General features: G+C 41.1%; 1 protein-coding gene across 1 annotated transcript in view; it reads left to right on the top strand.

The window, feature by feature from the left end:
• The first annotated feature begins 1,811 nt into the window (after positions 1-1,811).
• The window catches only part of VWA8 (von Willebrand factor A domain containing 8), a 179,006-nt gene continuing 166,107 nt past the window's right edge, over positions 1,812-14,710 (top strand). Inside the window, exons 1-2 of the mRNA XM_079301747.1 lie at positions 1,812-1,983; positions 13,767-13,844. Coding sequence (XP_079157873.1) covers positions 1,839-1,983; positions 13,767-13,844 — 223 coding nt within the window. The 5' untranslated portion in view covers positions 1,812-1,838. The remainder of the gene's footprint in view (positions 1,984-13,766; positions 13,845-14,710) is intronic.

The following is a 14,710-nucleotide window of genomic DNA, read 5'->3' as shown; positions in this document are numbered from 1 at the left end:
TTGATTCTATACATTCACACTATTACATTAAATCTTGAGTGCTGTCAGGACTGAGTGTATAGACTAAGAATAGTGCAACACTCAAGTTGTGTATCTGTTTGTGTATACATGTATACATGCAACAAAATTTCCACATCATAATTATGCACAGAGATAACAATGTTTCCATTATATCTCACAGCAGCAGTTTGAAAACCAGTAAGTACAGTTTTCTCTTGCTGCAGATGGAAAGTTCGAGGCTGAACTCCAGGCTGAATTTGAAGTTTTGGAAAAGTGGATTAATTCAGAATTTTAAGACAATGCTTTAAAAAGCTGAGCATTTTATAGATATATGACTCAGAAAGGGCTGAAATTTAAAGCATTTAGCTTGACAGGTGCATATATATACACACACACAGAGGTAAAAGAAGGCTTTGTACATTCACAGTATGAAATTACTGTGAAAATACCGTGAATCTGTAAAAAACTAAAATGTCTCCTTATTTACAGCATGGCATAAACCTATTCAGCATCCAGGTGATGCATTTAATTGCTTGCGTATTGCTTGCTATTTATTCCTTTTTATATAGCTATGTCAAAGAGGAAAAATGGAATCTTCTAATTTAATATCCCAGATTGCTAGGATATATTCATAAACCATTCCATTGTTAATTTTCCTCACTGGCCTTCTAGTCTGTTCCAGCAGACCTTCTTGTTACTTAGCCTATCTTTAGCCTCCAGCATTTGTGATCTTCAGCTTACAAGAAATTAGGGCAATATCCATAAAAGGATGTTTCAATTTAGTTTATCCTGCCTTAGACCCAGAAAACAGGTTCACAGACCTATATTAGGTACTAAGAATAGAAATTACACCTAACCAATACCCTAGCCTACAGGAAATGCTGAAGATCATGAAATCTCACCTCCTGTAAGTGTTCAATGCACCCAGCTGCAATGGGCTGCAGAAATGTCTGGGTCGAGACCAACATTCCCAGTTCATACTGTCTTATGGGGGCTTAGAAGTCTAGGTTGTCCAGGTTTAAACTGATGCTTAGCTCCCACTTTAATGTCTTTCCTTTGGGATAATAGTTCAGTGTTGGAAACATGCAGGAAATTGAAGGTTTATGGGAGCAAACCCCTCCCCTGAAACAGACAAAATCTGAAGTACTGCTGATAACAGTGGCGGCTTCACTCTGGCTTCTACTTCCACAAAGGTTCCTCACCGTCTTTCTACTGCTGCTGAGATGCAAGTCTCAACTGGATTTTCCATGGAATTAGGCTTAAGTTATCACGAAAGCTTCATCCTTCCACAAATTATTCTAAAATTTACTCCTGAGCTTTTACATAAATCCAAGAGCACTACCTTTAGCCGGAATAAGCCAGTTTTGAAGTCTATTTCTGCAACGTGACCTTTTACAAAAATCTCACATCTAAGCCAAACGTCACTCCGGAGTAACTCAAATTCCTGCTGAAGTACGAAATGCCTGAATCCCGAGAGAGCAGGCGAGGAGCGGCCCTGGGGCAGGAGAGATCAGAGGTAGGAAATACCTTGGGCGCACGAACCCGCCGCTGCCCGCCTGCCTCTCCGGGCTGTTTCAAACGCTTCCAGCCGCGCAGTTCAGCCCCTCACACAAAAGAAAACACGCTGTCTCTCAGCCAGGCTCCCACCCTCCCGAGGGGCGGCCCCGGTCTGTGGGGCCGTGGGGCCGTGGGGCCATGGCCCCGCTCCGCCGCTCCCGCACCCGGCCGCCCCGGCCCGCGCCCGCCCGGGCCTGGTTTCCGGCGGGACTTTGTGCGGCTGCGCTTCCTTCCCTTCCCCGCGCCGGCCGGGCCGGTGTCGCTGTCACCCCGCCGTCCCCATGCCGTCGCGGGTGCTGTGCCTGGGCGGCGGGCCCGGGGGTCCCGCTGCGCGCAGGGTCCGCCTGCTGCTGCGGCAGGTGGTGGGCGGCGGCGCGGCCGCGGCGCGGTGGGGCCGCTCCGAGGTCAGGGCGCTGCACAGCTCAGGTAACCCACCCCGGCCCCGCAGCCTGCCCCGGCTGCCGCCGCTCCCGGCACAGCCCCGGCGGGGCCCCCGCCACCGCCTTGTGGAACAGGCTGCGGGCTTGTCCAGGCTGCCTGCCGCCCCTCTGCCTCACGCTCCTGGGTGCGGGGGGTCCGGAGAAGGGCAGCAGAGCTGGCGAAAGGTCTGGAGTGCAGGAGGAGCTGGCGTTGTTGAGCCTGGGGAAAATGAGGTCCAGGGGAGATCTGGTTCTCTACAACGCCCTGAAAGGAAGGTGTGGCCGGGTGGGGGTCGGTCTCTTCTCCCGGCTAACACCTGACAGGTTAAGAGGGCATGGCCTCAAGCTGCGCCAGGGGTGATTTAGGTTGGAGTTTAGGAAGGATTTCTTCACAAGAGGTGTGAATAAGTATTGTAATGGATTCCCCGGGACGTGGTGGAGTCGCTGTCCCTGGAGGTGTTTAAGGAACGACTGCACGTGGCATTGGTGCCATGGTGGTGTTCGGTCATAGGTTGGACTCGATGTCAGAGGTCTTTTCCAACCTGATTGATTCCGGCCTGGCATGAAGAGAAGGACAGAGTTCAGTCACAGGCTTGCAGGGACACTCGCTGTGGCTCGTGATAGCTCCTGGTCCAGGTTTGGCCGCAGTGAAGCAAAGGGCAGCCCTGCAGCTCCTGCCTGTGAGAACCACCCTGCTCTGCTGAGCGTCTGTCACTTCTCGCCATGCTTTCTGTTCCTGCATCACATGGCTTCCTCTTTCGGCTGGGGCAGAGCCTCCGTGTTTGTCACTGCACGCTGCCAAGGCTGGTGCGTGTCTGAGTGTGCCGGCAGCATGTGGTAATGAGATACAGGGTTGACCTTGAGCCTGCAGATGCCATGAGGAATGACCTGAACTGCCCTGGAATATCCTCTGGTGACCTTTGAGACAGGTGATGAGCCTGTGCAGTGTAGAAGTGGTGTCTGGAAAGGGTGACATATGGCTGTGGTAACTGACACTTCTCAGGATGAATGCCAAAAGCAACAAAGCTCCTAAATACAGAGGGAGTGATGAGTATTGATTCTGATGGAGGAGTACTTGCTCAAGATCTTAATTACATCCCTTTAATCCGATTTCTCTCCATTTTAATATTTTTTAATCTGTTTATTAGTTGACTAGTTAATTTCTTTAGTTTCTGAGAAGTTATTCAAGAAAGAAGTCTTTGAGGAATTGATAGCCATAAAATTCCTTCAAGAATTTGTGAATAGATAGTATTTTATTTGTGAAAAGTACTAAAAAAACCTGGAGTTATTTAGCATCAAACAAATTAGGGTGAAAGAAAACAAGTTAACAATGAAGTGAGTCGAGTAAAACAAACACCTGAAGAAGGTAGTCGCTCAGCACTTTCCAGCCTTTGGTTGGGAAACAAAAGAACAAAAAGAAATGTAACAGTGTACAGTGGTAGGAAATGCAGCCATGTTAAAAATTTCATCACTTTAAATATGCTGTGGAATGCAGCTGAGTTTAACTCAGTGATATTTGTGAATACACTCTGTATATATGTGAATAGTAAGAGTATTCCCAGTTACAATCAATGATGGTAGGAGTTTTGGTAGAAAGATTTAAGTCTCAGAGCTCTAGAGAGTCTTGCAGATAGTATTAGGGATATTTGCCATCCTGACAGCTGAGACATCTCATTCTTTGTAGTGCTTCCTGCTTTTCTGTGAATTTGGGACTTTGGTATTAAGAATACTGGTTTTTTTCCTGTTTTGTGGGTGATTTTTATATCCATTTAAAAAATGTTTGCGTGTCCTCTTCCAGATTCTAGCATTTCTTTGAGAATACTGAAGTTACAAAGGATGATCTGAAATTTTTTGTACCAATTATGTTTTTGCTATTTCTGTGCAGCAGCTGTAATTACCATTCTTGTTGTAAGTGGGGTTGAGGTTGCATGTCTCTTCCATAAATAAACAAAATGTGTCTTAAAAGGTTGGAAGCTGTTAAGAGTAAGCTAAACAGCAAATTGTGTGTGCAGTAATTTGGATGTGACATCCCTGCCAGGTTGGATTTACTGTCTGTCCTGATGCCTTTTGAGAGTAAGGGAGGAACTGTTACCTGATATTGTGCTGTTACACGTGCAGAAGCCATCCTTCTTAGCTTTTCAGCCCAGTCTTTTTGAAATAAATGTGGCTTGATGGTTCACTGGGGACTGGGGAGCAGTCGCTGAAGCTATCAATGGGTAAAGCTCAAGTGAAGTCTCAAACTGAAAGGCACTGAATGTCAAAAGGGTAATGGCAATATCTAGGAAGGGTTTTGGGTTGCACAAGTTAATTAATGAGGAAAATAAATTATTGTAGCAAATGTTGTAGAAGGCTGACTGCAGAATCATTTTTAATGCAGGTGTCATGTTTCCTTTTAAAAGACTAAAAAGTGTCAAATATTTGTGGACTGTAGAGTTACTTGTGATGAATCAGTTTAAATGCATCATGAGCTAAGTAAAGTGAAGCTCTACGTGACTCAGTCAGTGCACTTATTTGTTTTAATCTGTATGTAAGATGAATATTTTTAAAAAGCTGACAGAATACACAATATTGGAGTTGCTTTAAGGGGCTAGAGGGAACAAACACGGAATTTGATGTAAACTGAAGAGCTGGAAAAATAAAAACCATTGCCAGCCAGATAGTATGAGTAAAGGAACGTCTCTCATGTACTTTCCTGCTCAGTGTACATCAAATAACTTATGTTTTGTCACTTGTGTAGACTGAAATATAACAACTTCTTTCGCTGTTTTCTGCAATGCTGCCTCTCCAGGTTCACTTCCTCTACTTTGCTTGTATGAAATTTCTGGTCAATTCCAGTTCCTAATCAAACTTGTGTTTAAGCCTAAAAAAAAAATCTCAGTAGTACATACAAGTCTATCTGCTGAGTAAAGCAATCACTTGTGGAAATTGCATCACACTTCAGAATCCTGTAATGTATAGGATTCTAAATGATTGTGGTGATTGTGGTAAAAATCGATAATCTGAAAGAAGACAAGGAATTTGACTGTATGTTTATAAATAGGGGTTTTTTTCCAGGTTTGTCATTGTCCAAGGACTAAAGAATTGGTTGATGATGAGTGTAAATACTTTCTGACACATTGCCTTTTCTAATTTTACCCGTGTCATTATCTTTGTTGAAGTTCACATGTTGGCAGCTGTATGTGTGTTTCTGACAATATTTTCTTTTGCTGGCAAAATCTATTTATAAAGAGACTTCATTCTTTCTTCTTTCTCATGACATTCCAATAATTGTTCATGGCCTCCATAGTTGTACTTAGGGGGCTGCATTGTAGTGACTGAAATGATTCCAGGGACTTGATTTATGGTCAACCTTGTGTACGTTGTTGCGTCAGCACAACTCAGAAGGCAGCAAATGGAGATGGGAATTTTCAAAGCCAGTTGTCTGAAAGTTTGCAGAGTTATGCCTGGGTTATTTCAAATTATTCTAACATTTAGAAAATAAAAGGTTCATGGTTAAAAAAGTATACTTTATTAGACATGCTAATGTAGCTGGAACAAAGGAGTGACATGTCAGGTCAACTTGTGTAGGACTTCACTTTTGGTTTATAACTGGATGTCAGTAAATACTTTCTGAGTGTTAATATTTGCCAGTTGTTTGAAATTTATTTTTTTTATGTTAAACAACTGTTACAGGCCTGATATGTGTTGCTGTGTTCTACAAGTTGTGCCCAGTTTAATGCATAAGATTGGAGTTATAGCTGCTTGGCATACTCAGAGACTCAGGATAGTTGTACACAATGCCATAGCTAAATTTTAAAGCTGTTTTGTCAGTTTTGGATAGCTTTTCAGAAATGTGAAATTTCAAAAACATTTCTGTTGATTTTCAGTTGTAGAGTCATTTTGGTTGAAATACATTTTTGAAATTATACTAATGTACTTGTTATCTAAGCTCAGTTTAGAATAGATAGTCTGTTTTTTCTCCACTGAGCAAAATGTACTTCAGAAATATTTATGGAGTTTTAAAACACTCTGAGCTAATTTTCACAAAAGTAGCACTGGCTACAGAAGATTTGAAGGGGTGCACTGGTGATGTGGTGGGCATCTGTTACTGTGTGACTAAGAGGAGCTGGTGGGTATTGCTTTCTACAGACAGCTAGCAGTAACCTCCCACTCATGAGCTTTCATGCTCACGGGGGATTTCAGCCATGCAGACATCAGCTAGGAGGGCAATCTGGCATTGTGTGTGCACTCCTGGTACTTCCTAAATTGTGTTGTTAAAAATTTTGTAACTCAGATGCGAGAGTTGGGGTTAACTCTTTGCTTTGTCTGCCCCTTTCAAGTAGGGAAGAGCTGCAGTTTGGTCACAGGTGGCAGCCTGGATCTCAGCATTTGGAACGGGACTGAGTTGCACATCTGAAGGAAGGCTGGGAAAGTGAGCAGCAGAATTAGCATCCTGGACTTGAGGACTGCAAGCTTTCACTTATTCAGGAGATTGCTGGGTAGAATCCTTTGGATAACAACCATGAAGATGGAAGGAGAGCTCAAAAATTTTTAGAGAAAACTTAATGGCAGCTCAAGAATGAACCATTCAGCAGTAACAAAATGCCTGTTTGGCCAAGCAGGGAACTTCTCAATGTCCTAAAACACGAAAGGAGAATATACAAAAATGCAAGTAAGGACAGAGAGCAGGAGTGTGAAAGTGCAATTTAATATGTAGGGACAAAATCCCTACCATCTTGCCAGAGTGCTGACATTTAGTCCAGAAGGACCCTGATGAACATGAGAACTGGGACAATGGAAACCTCAGAAAGTTTACGAAATATGAAGATCTGCTAGTGGACTAAAGTGTTGCTGGGAAGGGACTAGCTGAGCAACAGCTTTGATGAAAAGGCTGTGGGATTGCAGTCATGTTGAATACAGCAGGGGAAGAGTTTGGCTAGAGTGGCTGTGGAACATCTGTCTTTGAAGGTTTTTGAGATTCAATCAGACAGAGCCACAGCTCATTAGATCTCATCTAGTGGTAAACTGATGTTGAGGTTGAAGATGACCAGTGTTTCTGCAGTGTTTCAATATTTCACGAAATGGACAGCTTAACACCTCTCTCACATGTAAATGTATTACAAATGTATTACAAAATTCTGGAATTTATGAAGTCTGTGTAAGATCATCATGGTAATAAACATCTAAAATTGACTTTTCATCTTATAAGACTTCTGTAATTGGGCATTATCAGACTCCCTACTTTCAGAGTATTGGCCCAAACAAATACTAGCTCTTGCTAAGTGAAGATTGTATCTTCCTGCATGGCTGGATCATAGAATTATAGAACATGCTGAGTTGGAAGGGACCCCTAAGGTTCATTGAGTCCAGCTCCTGGCCCTCTGTGGGTCACCCCAAGAGTCACATCATGTGCCTGAGAGCATTGTCCAAATGCTTCTTGAGCTCTGTCAACCTTGGTGCTATGATCACTTCCCTGGCAAGCCTGTTCCAGGATTCAACCACCCTCTGGGTGAAAAGCCTTTTCCTAATATCTAGCCTAAATCTCCCTGACACAGCTTCAGGCTCTTTCCCCAAGTCTTATCACTGGTCACCAGAGCGCAGAGATCAATGTCAGATAAGATTCTGAGTTCATGTTGTTGATCTACTAATGCAGAAAAATGAATGAAAATTATCTTAAAAATAAATATAATATAATAAATATTATTATATTATTTATTATATAAATATAATAAATAATAATATTATTATCTTTCTGTAGAAACCAAGATTTATTTTTTGTGATGCCTTGAACTATAACCACTAAAGACACTCATTAGCCAGCCCAAAATTGGAAAAAATTGGAAAATCTAGTGTTAGCTTCAAACCTGAAAATTAAAAATAGAAGGTCTAAAAAGAATGTTAAGTAGAAATTAATAATGTTCAGATTTTATGTTTAAAGCAATTGTTTTAGATTTTTAGAGGGAAAGACTTCCTTTTGGCCATAAAATACCAGAACTTTAATGACTTTTTTTGGTTAGCTTGGAGATAGGTTTTGTCATGTAAACATTCATGTATTGCAGTCAGCAGCAGCTGTCAGACTGCAGCATCCTGTTGACAGAAGCTGAGCTCCACTTCATCTGTGTGTGAAGGCACTGGTGGTCAAGGAACAAACCTAAACCTTGTGAGTGCAGGGCATAGGTTTCTGTCCCTCTTATTCATGTGTCTGGGAGGTTTCCAATACTGATGTGAGGTGCAGAATAGGTAACAGTGTTGCATAAACATGGCCAATAAGAGCTGCTGTGAAATGTAAAAAAGAAGCAAGTTACAGGGTTGCCTTTTTTTTTTTCCCCTCCCCTGAACAGTGTACTTGGAAAAGTTAAGGAACCTGGAAGGTATCATTTCTGTTTCTTCAAACTTCTGTTAAAAAAAAAAAAAAAGCTCTTCATGGATTAATAAGAGCTGATACTCTTGTCTGTTTCTTTATGGAAGTGTGCTGAATAAATACCGATTCAAAGCATAATTTTTTCCCCCTCCTTCACATTAGAATAAAATTAAGACCTGGAAATATACATTTGAATATAATATAGATTTCAGACTTTCCTTTAACAGGTGTGGCTTTGTCACAAAGAAATTATTATTAGTGGAGCTTAACACCTTCATGGTTTTAATATTCTCTTGCTGTTGCAGCCTCTTGAAACCAGATGGATAGCCTGTGTACAAGTGAATGTATAATATACTAAGGAGAGTGTGTTAATCTCACCTATTTTCAGTACTCAAGAGGCAGAAGGCAATAAATTGAGCAACCTAAAAACATGGTATTCCTGAAGCTTCATTGTAGTGACTTACAAAAACACAGATAATACAAATATGATTTACACACGAGATTGGAACTATTTGTATTGTGTACTCAAAAGCCTAAATACATGTATAGATCTCTTCTGGTTGTTTCCTTTTATAATAGGATTTCTTTATTTTAAAATGGCCTTTTCAAATGTATTAATTTTATTTTTATTAAAGTGTTATTTTAACAGAAAAATAGCAAGTAGAATAAATCTTCTTTCTACTTTGTAAGTTCTTAATGTGTGGTTGATATGCAATCTTTTGATCTTTATACGTGACCAGTGTTGCTGTAAATAATTTAAACAACAATGGCTTTTTCTTTTCAGCATAAATAAATAATAAATTCTTCAGAATAGTCTCTTCTTGGGAAGTAAAGAGGTGAGGAGGGATAGTTGCTGTGACACTGGCTTTTAAGATCAAGCATGCTGAGTGCACAGTGAGACTGCATGTTCAAGCTTTCTCACTGGGATTGTAGCATGACATCATCCACAGTGGGTCAGAACAAAGGTCCATCAAACCTACTGTTCCATATTGGCCAACAGTGAGTAGGAGATGCTGAGGGAGAATAAAAGCTCAGGGTGTTCATGCAGGGTTCCCTGCCAAAGTACCTTCCCAGCCTCCAGCTGCCTCCTCTGCAGCTCAGGGGCTTGGAGCTGGAGGTGCTGCCTTTCTGTTCAGACCAAGTAGAAAAAATAGGCTTGCTTGTCTGCAGAGCTCTTCTCAGTTACTGTAAAAAACAGATACAATAATGTTGTTTTGGTTTGAAATGTAGGTCTAAAGAAGAGACCATGTCATTCCATGTTCTGCAGTTACTGGGTGGCTGTATGTTCATGTGTGAATTTCCATACTGCCCAAGGTGCAATTCACACCTGTCTTTTTCAGGTGCAGTGGAAAGAGATCATTGCATGTATTGAGGCTATCTCCAGTTGTTTTTTTTTTTTTTTTTTTTTTTTTTTTTTTTTTTTTTTTTTCCGGGGTGTCTCTTCAGTATCCTGTTGCTGATTTCAGTCTTTATGTGCTGCCAATTTTTGACCCCTATTCCATAGACTCTCAAAAGGTCTCCTGTGTCTATATCCTGTCTGTCCCATGAATGGGATGTCCCCTTTACCTTTTGGGTTTTGGCTCTTGTTTTGTTTCAACCATGTTTCTTTGTGTACATGATGGGCTGCTTGTATCCCACTGTCTTCCCCCAAAGACTGTGTTATCTGAGGTTACTGTTTTCTGTGTGGGAGTCTTCACTTCTTGCCCAAGCAAGCCTGATACAGCCTACAAAGTCTCCATCTCAAAATCCTGTGGATATGGCTCTTTTCTGCCATAGTTTGGTAGTAGCTTGTGGAATGGGTTGGAGTATACATGGGCTGTTCCATAATTTGCCATGTAGCCAAAGTTTGGGATACATGTGCTCAAATTATGGGTTTTGCTGATCTAACACTAACATTTTACCAAGCAGGTTGTTATCAGTTCTTTGCCAGCTGGTGAAACATTAGACCAAGCCTGTCCAGAATGACATCTCTGTTCAAAGGATTTGGAAATGCAGTGGAAATGTAGTAACCAAACATGAGTTTTTAAACAAGTACAGAAGAAACAAACAGAGACAAGAAAATAAAGCCCAGGTGGAAGTGTGTGATAAGATTAGTGGGCTAATTCTCCCTATGCACATTTAGCTAGGAAAATGGACTCTGCTGTCTTGGTTTATTATTGCTTAAGGTTCTATTAAACACTGCTAACATTTTTGCTTTTTGGACTGATGCAAGCTGAAGGCAACATTTGTATCCAGGCAGCAACAAACAAAATACTCTGACTGTGTGTTCAGCTCTACTACATCTTACATATAGTTCTCTTCCAGTCTATTTTTCATGAAAGCTTGTAGAGTCCATTGATGTCTAGAATACTTGTGGGATTTTTGAACATGCTTGGATGTGTTGATCAAGGGTTAGTGTGATATGGACTGTCATTTTAAGGGAGTATAGGAAATCAACTAAGGCTTTTCAGTACCATGCTAATAAACTAGGTAACTGGAATTCTATCCTGTAGATGATGTCTATGATATTTGGAAAACTGTGTATGCATGAAATAGTATTTACTATTGAGCTGAGGTAATTTCAGCTAGGAGTTAATTAATCATATACTCTTGTCTCTGTGTGTTGGCTGGAGAATTCTGAGAAAATAAACTATCACTAAAATTCTAAAAAGAGCAGGTTGCCTTACATATCCCTAAGAAATTAAAGTTGTTCCAGGCTGAGCTAATGAGAGATGTCAACTTTTGCAGGAAACAGTGGGCTCCTAGGGTGTTTTCATCAACTTGGAGGCATTTTCATAGAACCATAGATTAATAGAATATTCTGAATTGGAAGGAACCCATAAGGATCATAAACTCCTAGCCCTGAACAGGAATTTGTCCCTAGAATCCCACCATGTGCTTGAGAGCATTATCCACACACTTTCTGAGTTCAGGCTGTGACCACTTCCCTGGGGAGCCTGTTTCAGTGCCCAGCCATACTCTGGGTTGAAGAGCCTTTTCCTGAATTTCTCTTGACACAACTTTGTGCTTCCCTGGTCACCAGAGGTACGAGATCAGTTCTTGCCCCTGTCCTTCCCATCACGAGGAAGCTGCAGACTGCAGTAAGTTGTCCTCTCAGTCTCCTCCAGATTGAACAAGCCATGTGACCTCAGCCACTCTTCATATGACTTCCTTTCATCCCAACACCATGGGTAGCCCAGAGTAAAGAGGTGTGGTGGCCTGCCATGATCCCTGTTAGCTGCTACCCAGTGAGAAAGAGCGAGCCTGGAACTGCACTAGAAGAAAGTGAAAGGGAGTAAAATAGTTTTTCATATTTTAAAACTCAAAGAAATGGGCAAAACAATGGGATAGCCAAAGAGTAGATTTTAGTCCCTGCAGTGCTTGTGTTTGTTGTTCAGTGACTTTAATTTATGTAAGAGTTACTAGAGTCAGGACCAGGGCTCTAGCTACTGCAGGACTTTCTTTTGGACTGCTGGAGAGGGCACAGTACTCTTTGGCACATTTGAAATGAAAATTCAGCAAGGGTCAGGAAAGGAGCTAAAGCCTTAGAAAAATGTCTCAGCTTAGCCCAGCTCTGTATAGAACCCTTCCACTTCTGGGCTCTTGCACAGTCAAAGAAGGGTGCTTAGTTCAAGTGTGGTGAGTGGGAACTGCTTGGTTCTGCTTTCCCTGACAGCCAGGGATAAATCCTTTCCTGCATTTTATACAGCAGTAGTGCTGTTGCCTGTGTCCCACTTTCTGGCAAGCTACTGTTGCATAAAATGTATTATATTGTATTGCAGAAAATGTGGGGACAATCACCAGCTTACTACCTTTTGCCATTATTTTAGGTAAGAATGGAGGGCTGAATATTTATACTCTAGAAGCAGTGTAAGGACCCATGTGCAGGTGTGTATGTTGGGCTGTGAATCACAGCCTCTGCATTCAAGTCAAGCCCTTCAGTTTAGCAGGAAATCAGCTATAATCCTTTCTTCACTGCTTCCTGTTTGTTACTGTAGATGATTCTACTCTGGGTATTTTAAATCTAGCCCTTTGCCATGAATTGTTTGAGCCATGTCAGAGCCTGGGGATTCTCAGTCCTGAGCAGTAACATCTGGGTATGCTGAAAGAGTACTGCATTTGAGTGCAAAACTAGAGTCATGGCTGACTGAAAGGAAAATTACTGCATGTGTCGGAGGAGTTTAATTGTCTCTTTTAATTTGGGCAAGCTGCTTCTCCAGCATCTCGCTTTCTGGTTCCACCATTGGTCTTCCAAACTGTTTGGCTTCTTTCATGGTACTGGAGATAGGCAACTGTAGATTGGGTCCTCTTGGATGGAGTAGGACAAGGGCATATCTGCAAGAGGATTGGATCCTTGTTTGATCTTGTCTGTGGGCTCTGTACTTTCTGCATCTCACTTCTGAGAAAAGCATAAATACATGAGACCATTCCAAAACTTGGTCTCAATTCATGAAAAGGAAGTGTAATTAGTGCAATGGCAAAACTATACCCCTGTGCAGCAGTCTTACTCCACCAATCCTCTCCATCTTCATGTGTGCACTGCAATGCAGTGGAGGCAATGTTATGTTTAGCAACAGTAATGGGAAAAATGTCATTTTGCTAGACATCTTCGTTTCATGGTCTTAATACTTGTGGACTCATTTTTAGGGCCCAAACCCTTGAAAGAAAATGATAAAATAAAAGTTAAACTTTGGTGTTCTTACTAGTCTAAACCTAATTTTACTGGATTTTGGGTGTTGTGCTGTTTTTCAGTGTGACTACTGCTGAGTTGGTGCTTGCCTATTTCCATACTGCAAACTAGATTTCACTTTTAATTTCCATGAGAAAGTGCACAGGGCGTGCCCTGCAATTTAATTCTAGCCTGTGGTTGCAGAAAAATAGATAAGACAGGCAGATCCTAGTGAAGAGACCATTAAGTAAAATGGCCAGATGCTTTAGGTTTGTTGAAACTCAGAGCAAGAAGTGCTTGAGACCACTCAAACTTTGGAAAGGTGCCAAGTTCAGCAGCCATATAGTGAGGGAATGCAGGAAGGGCCTACTGTCATTTTGTACCTCCAAAAGATACTGTTCCAGGCTGCTTGAAAAGATGGGAAAATCATCACCCCTACAAGTGTTTGTCGCCAATAGCTCTACAGGCAAACGTGCTAAAGTTTTGATTTCAGTTAGTCAACAATCATAGCTGGAATTGTGTTCTACAGTGGGCTTGATTTCCATAACTCCCAACAGCTTAAGGGTCTAATAGCGGCAATAAAAGAAAAAATAGGAAAAAGTAATATTAATTAAATTTAAATTGTCCTGATATTCTGAAAAGCAGCAGAGCCTAATTAGTAAACATAAACACATTGGAGGCTGCTTTGTGAGCACATAGTCAGCCTCACAAAAGCAGGCCTATGATTTAAATTTTAAGGACTTTAAATAGTTAAAAGTATCTAAATATGTAAGAACTAAAAGACTTATTTTCTTTATTTTAGGTGATACTGTCACTATTGGAGATGTGTCTTTTAAACTCAAAACACCAAAGAACCCAGAACTTGTTCCACAGAACTACAGTAAGTATCTGCTTTCTCTTTGAATGAGTTTCAAGGCTTTATTCAAAAAAATTCTCCTCACTCAATCACCTCGCTGACTTTACTGAAATGATCTAAGAAATATATTTTGAAGAGTCATGCAGTTTGGGGGAGGCTGTCTTTGCTTAGTTCATTACTGTATCTGGTTCAGCTGGCTGTTTAGGAATCTTAAGTTTGAATATAACAGTAAGAGAATAATATGTATGTTCAGAAGGGTCTTATCCAGAGATTACTTCTAGAAATAATCTCAAGTTGTTTGGTCATAAAACTGTGGCCATTTAGAATTATCATTCAGTTGTGATACGATTATATGTCCTAGGAGTTTGCAGATGTATGGTGTTTTTCTACTGTGATGTTTAGTATTCCCAGTTTATCACATAACTGTTGTCAGCAAATGTAACAGATCTTTGTGATCCATCAAGTTAATGAGAAGTCAGTTGCATGGTCATGAAAGATGCTGTCAAATGGAAAATACACAGCCAATTATGCACATTAACAATGCACACACATGTACGTAAAATTGATTCACGTTATCTTTTGATACCTTATTACAGTCATCACTGGTTTGGAGCCATCCTTATTTCCTGACTCTTCATGGAGAATACATGCTTCATGAGCTTTTCTTTTTGTACCATGGATCACAAGTGGATCATATTTGCATTGTGGCTTTTCTCAGTACACAGGCCAGATGTTTCCCAAGGATCCAGAATGATTAGCTGCCATTTGTTCAGTACTTTCACATGTAGGCTGCTGGATATCCAGAATGCAAGTTAAAAAACATCCCCTAACAACTGATTTTTCCATTCAGATAAATTTGCAGACCAAAGCCAAGCACGTGTGGCATTCTA

This window comes from Erithacus rubecula (assembly GCF_903797595.1).
Source record: "Erithacus rubecula genome assembly, chromosome: 1".
Lineage (NCBI taxonomy): Eukaryota > Metazoa > Chordata > Aves > Passeriformes > Muscicapidae > Erithacus > Erithacus rubecula.
Note: the sequence above shows the minus strand (reverse complement) of the source record. Positions and strands in the feature narration are given on the sequence as shown.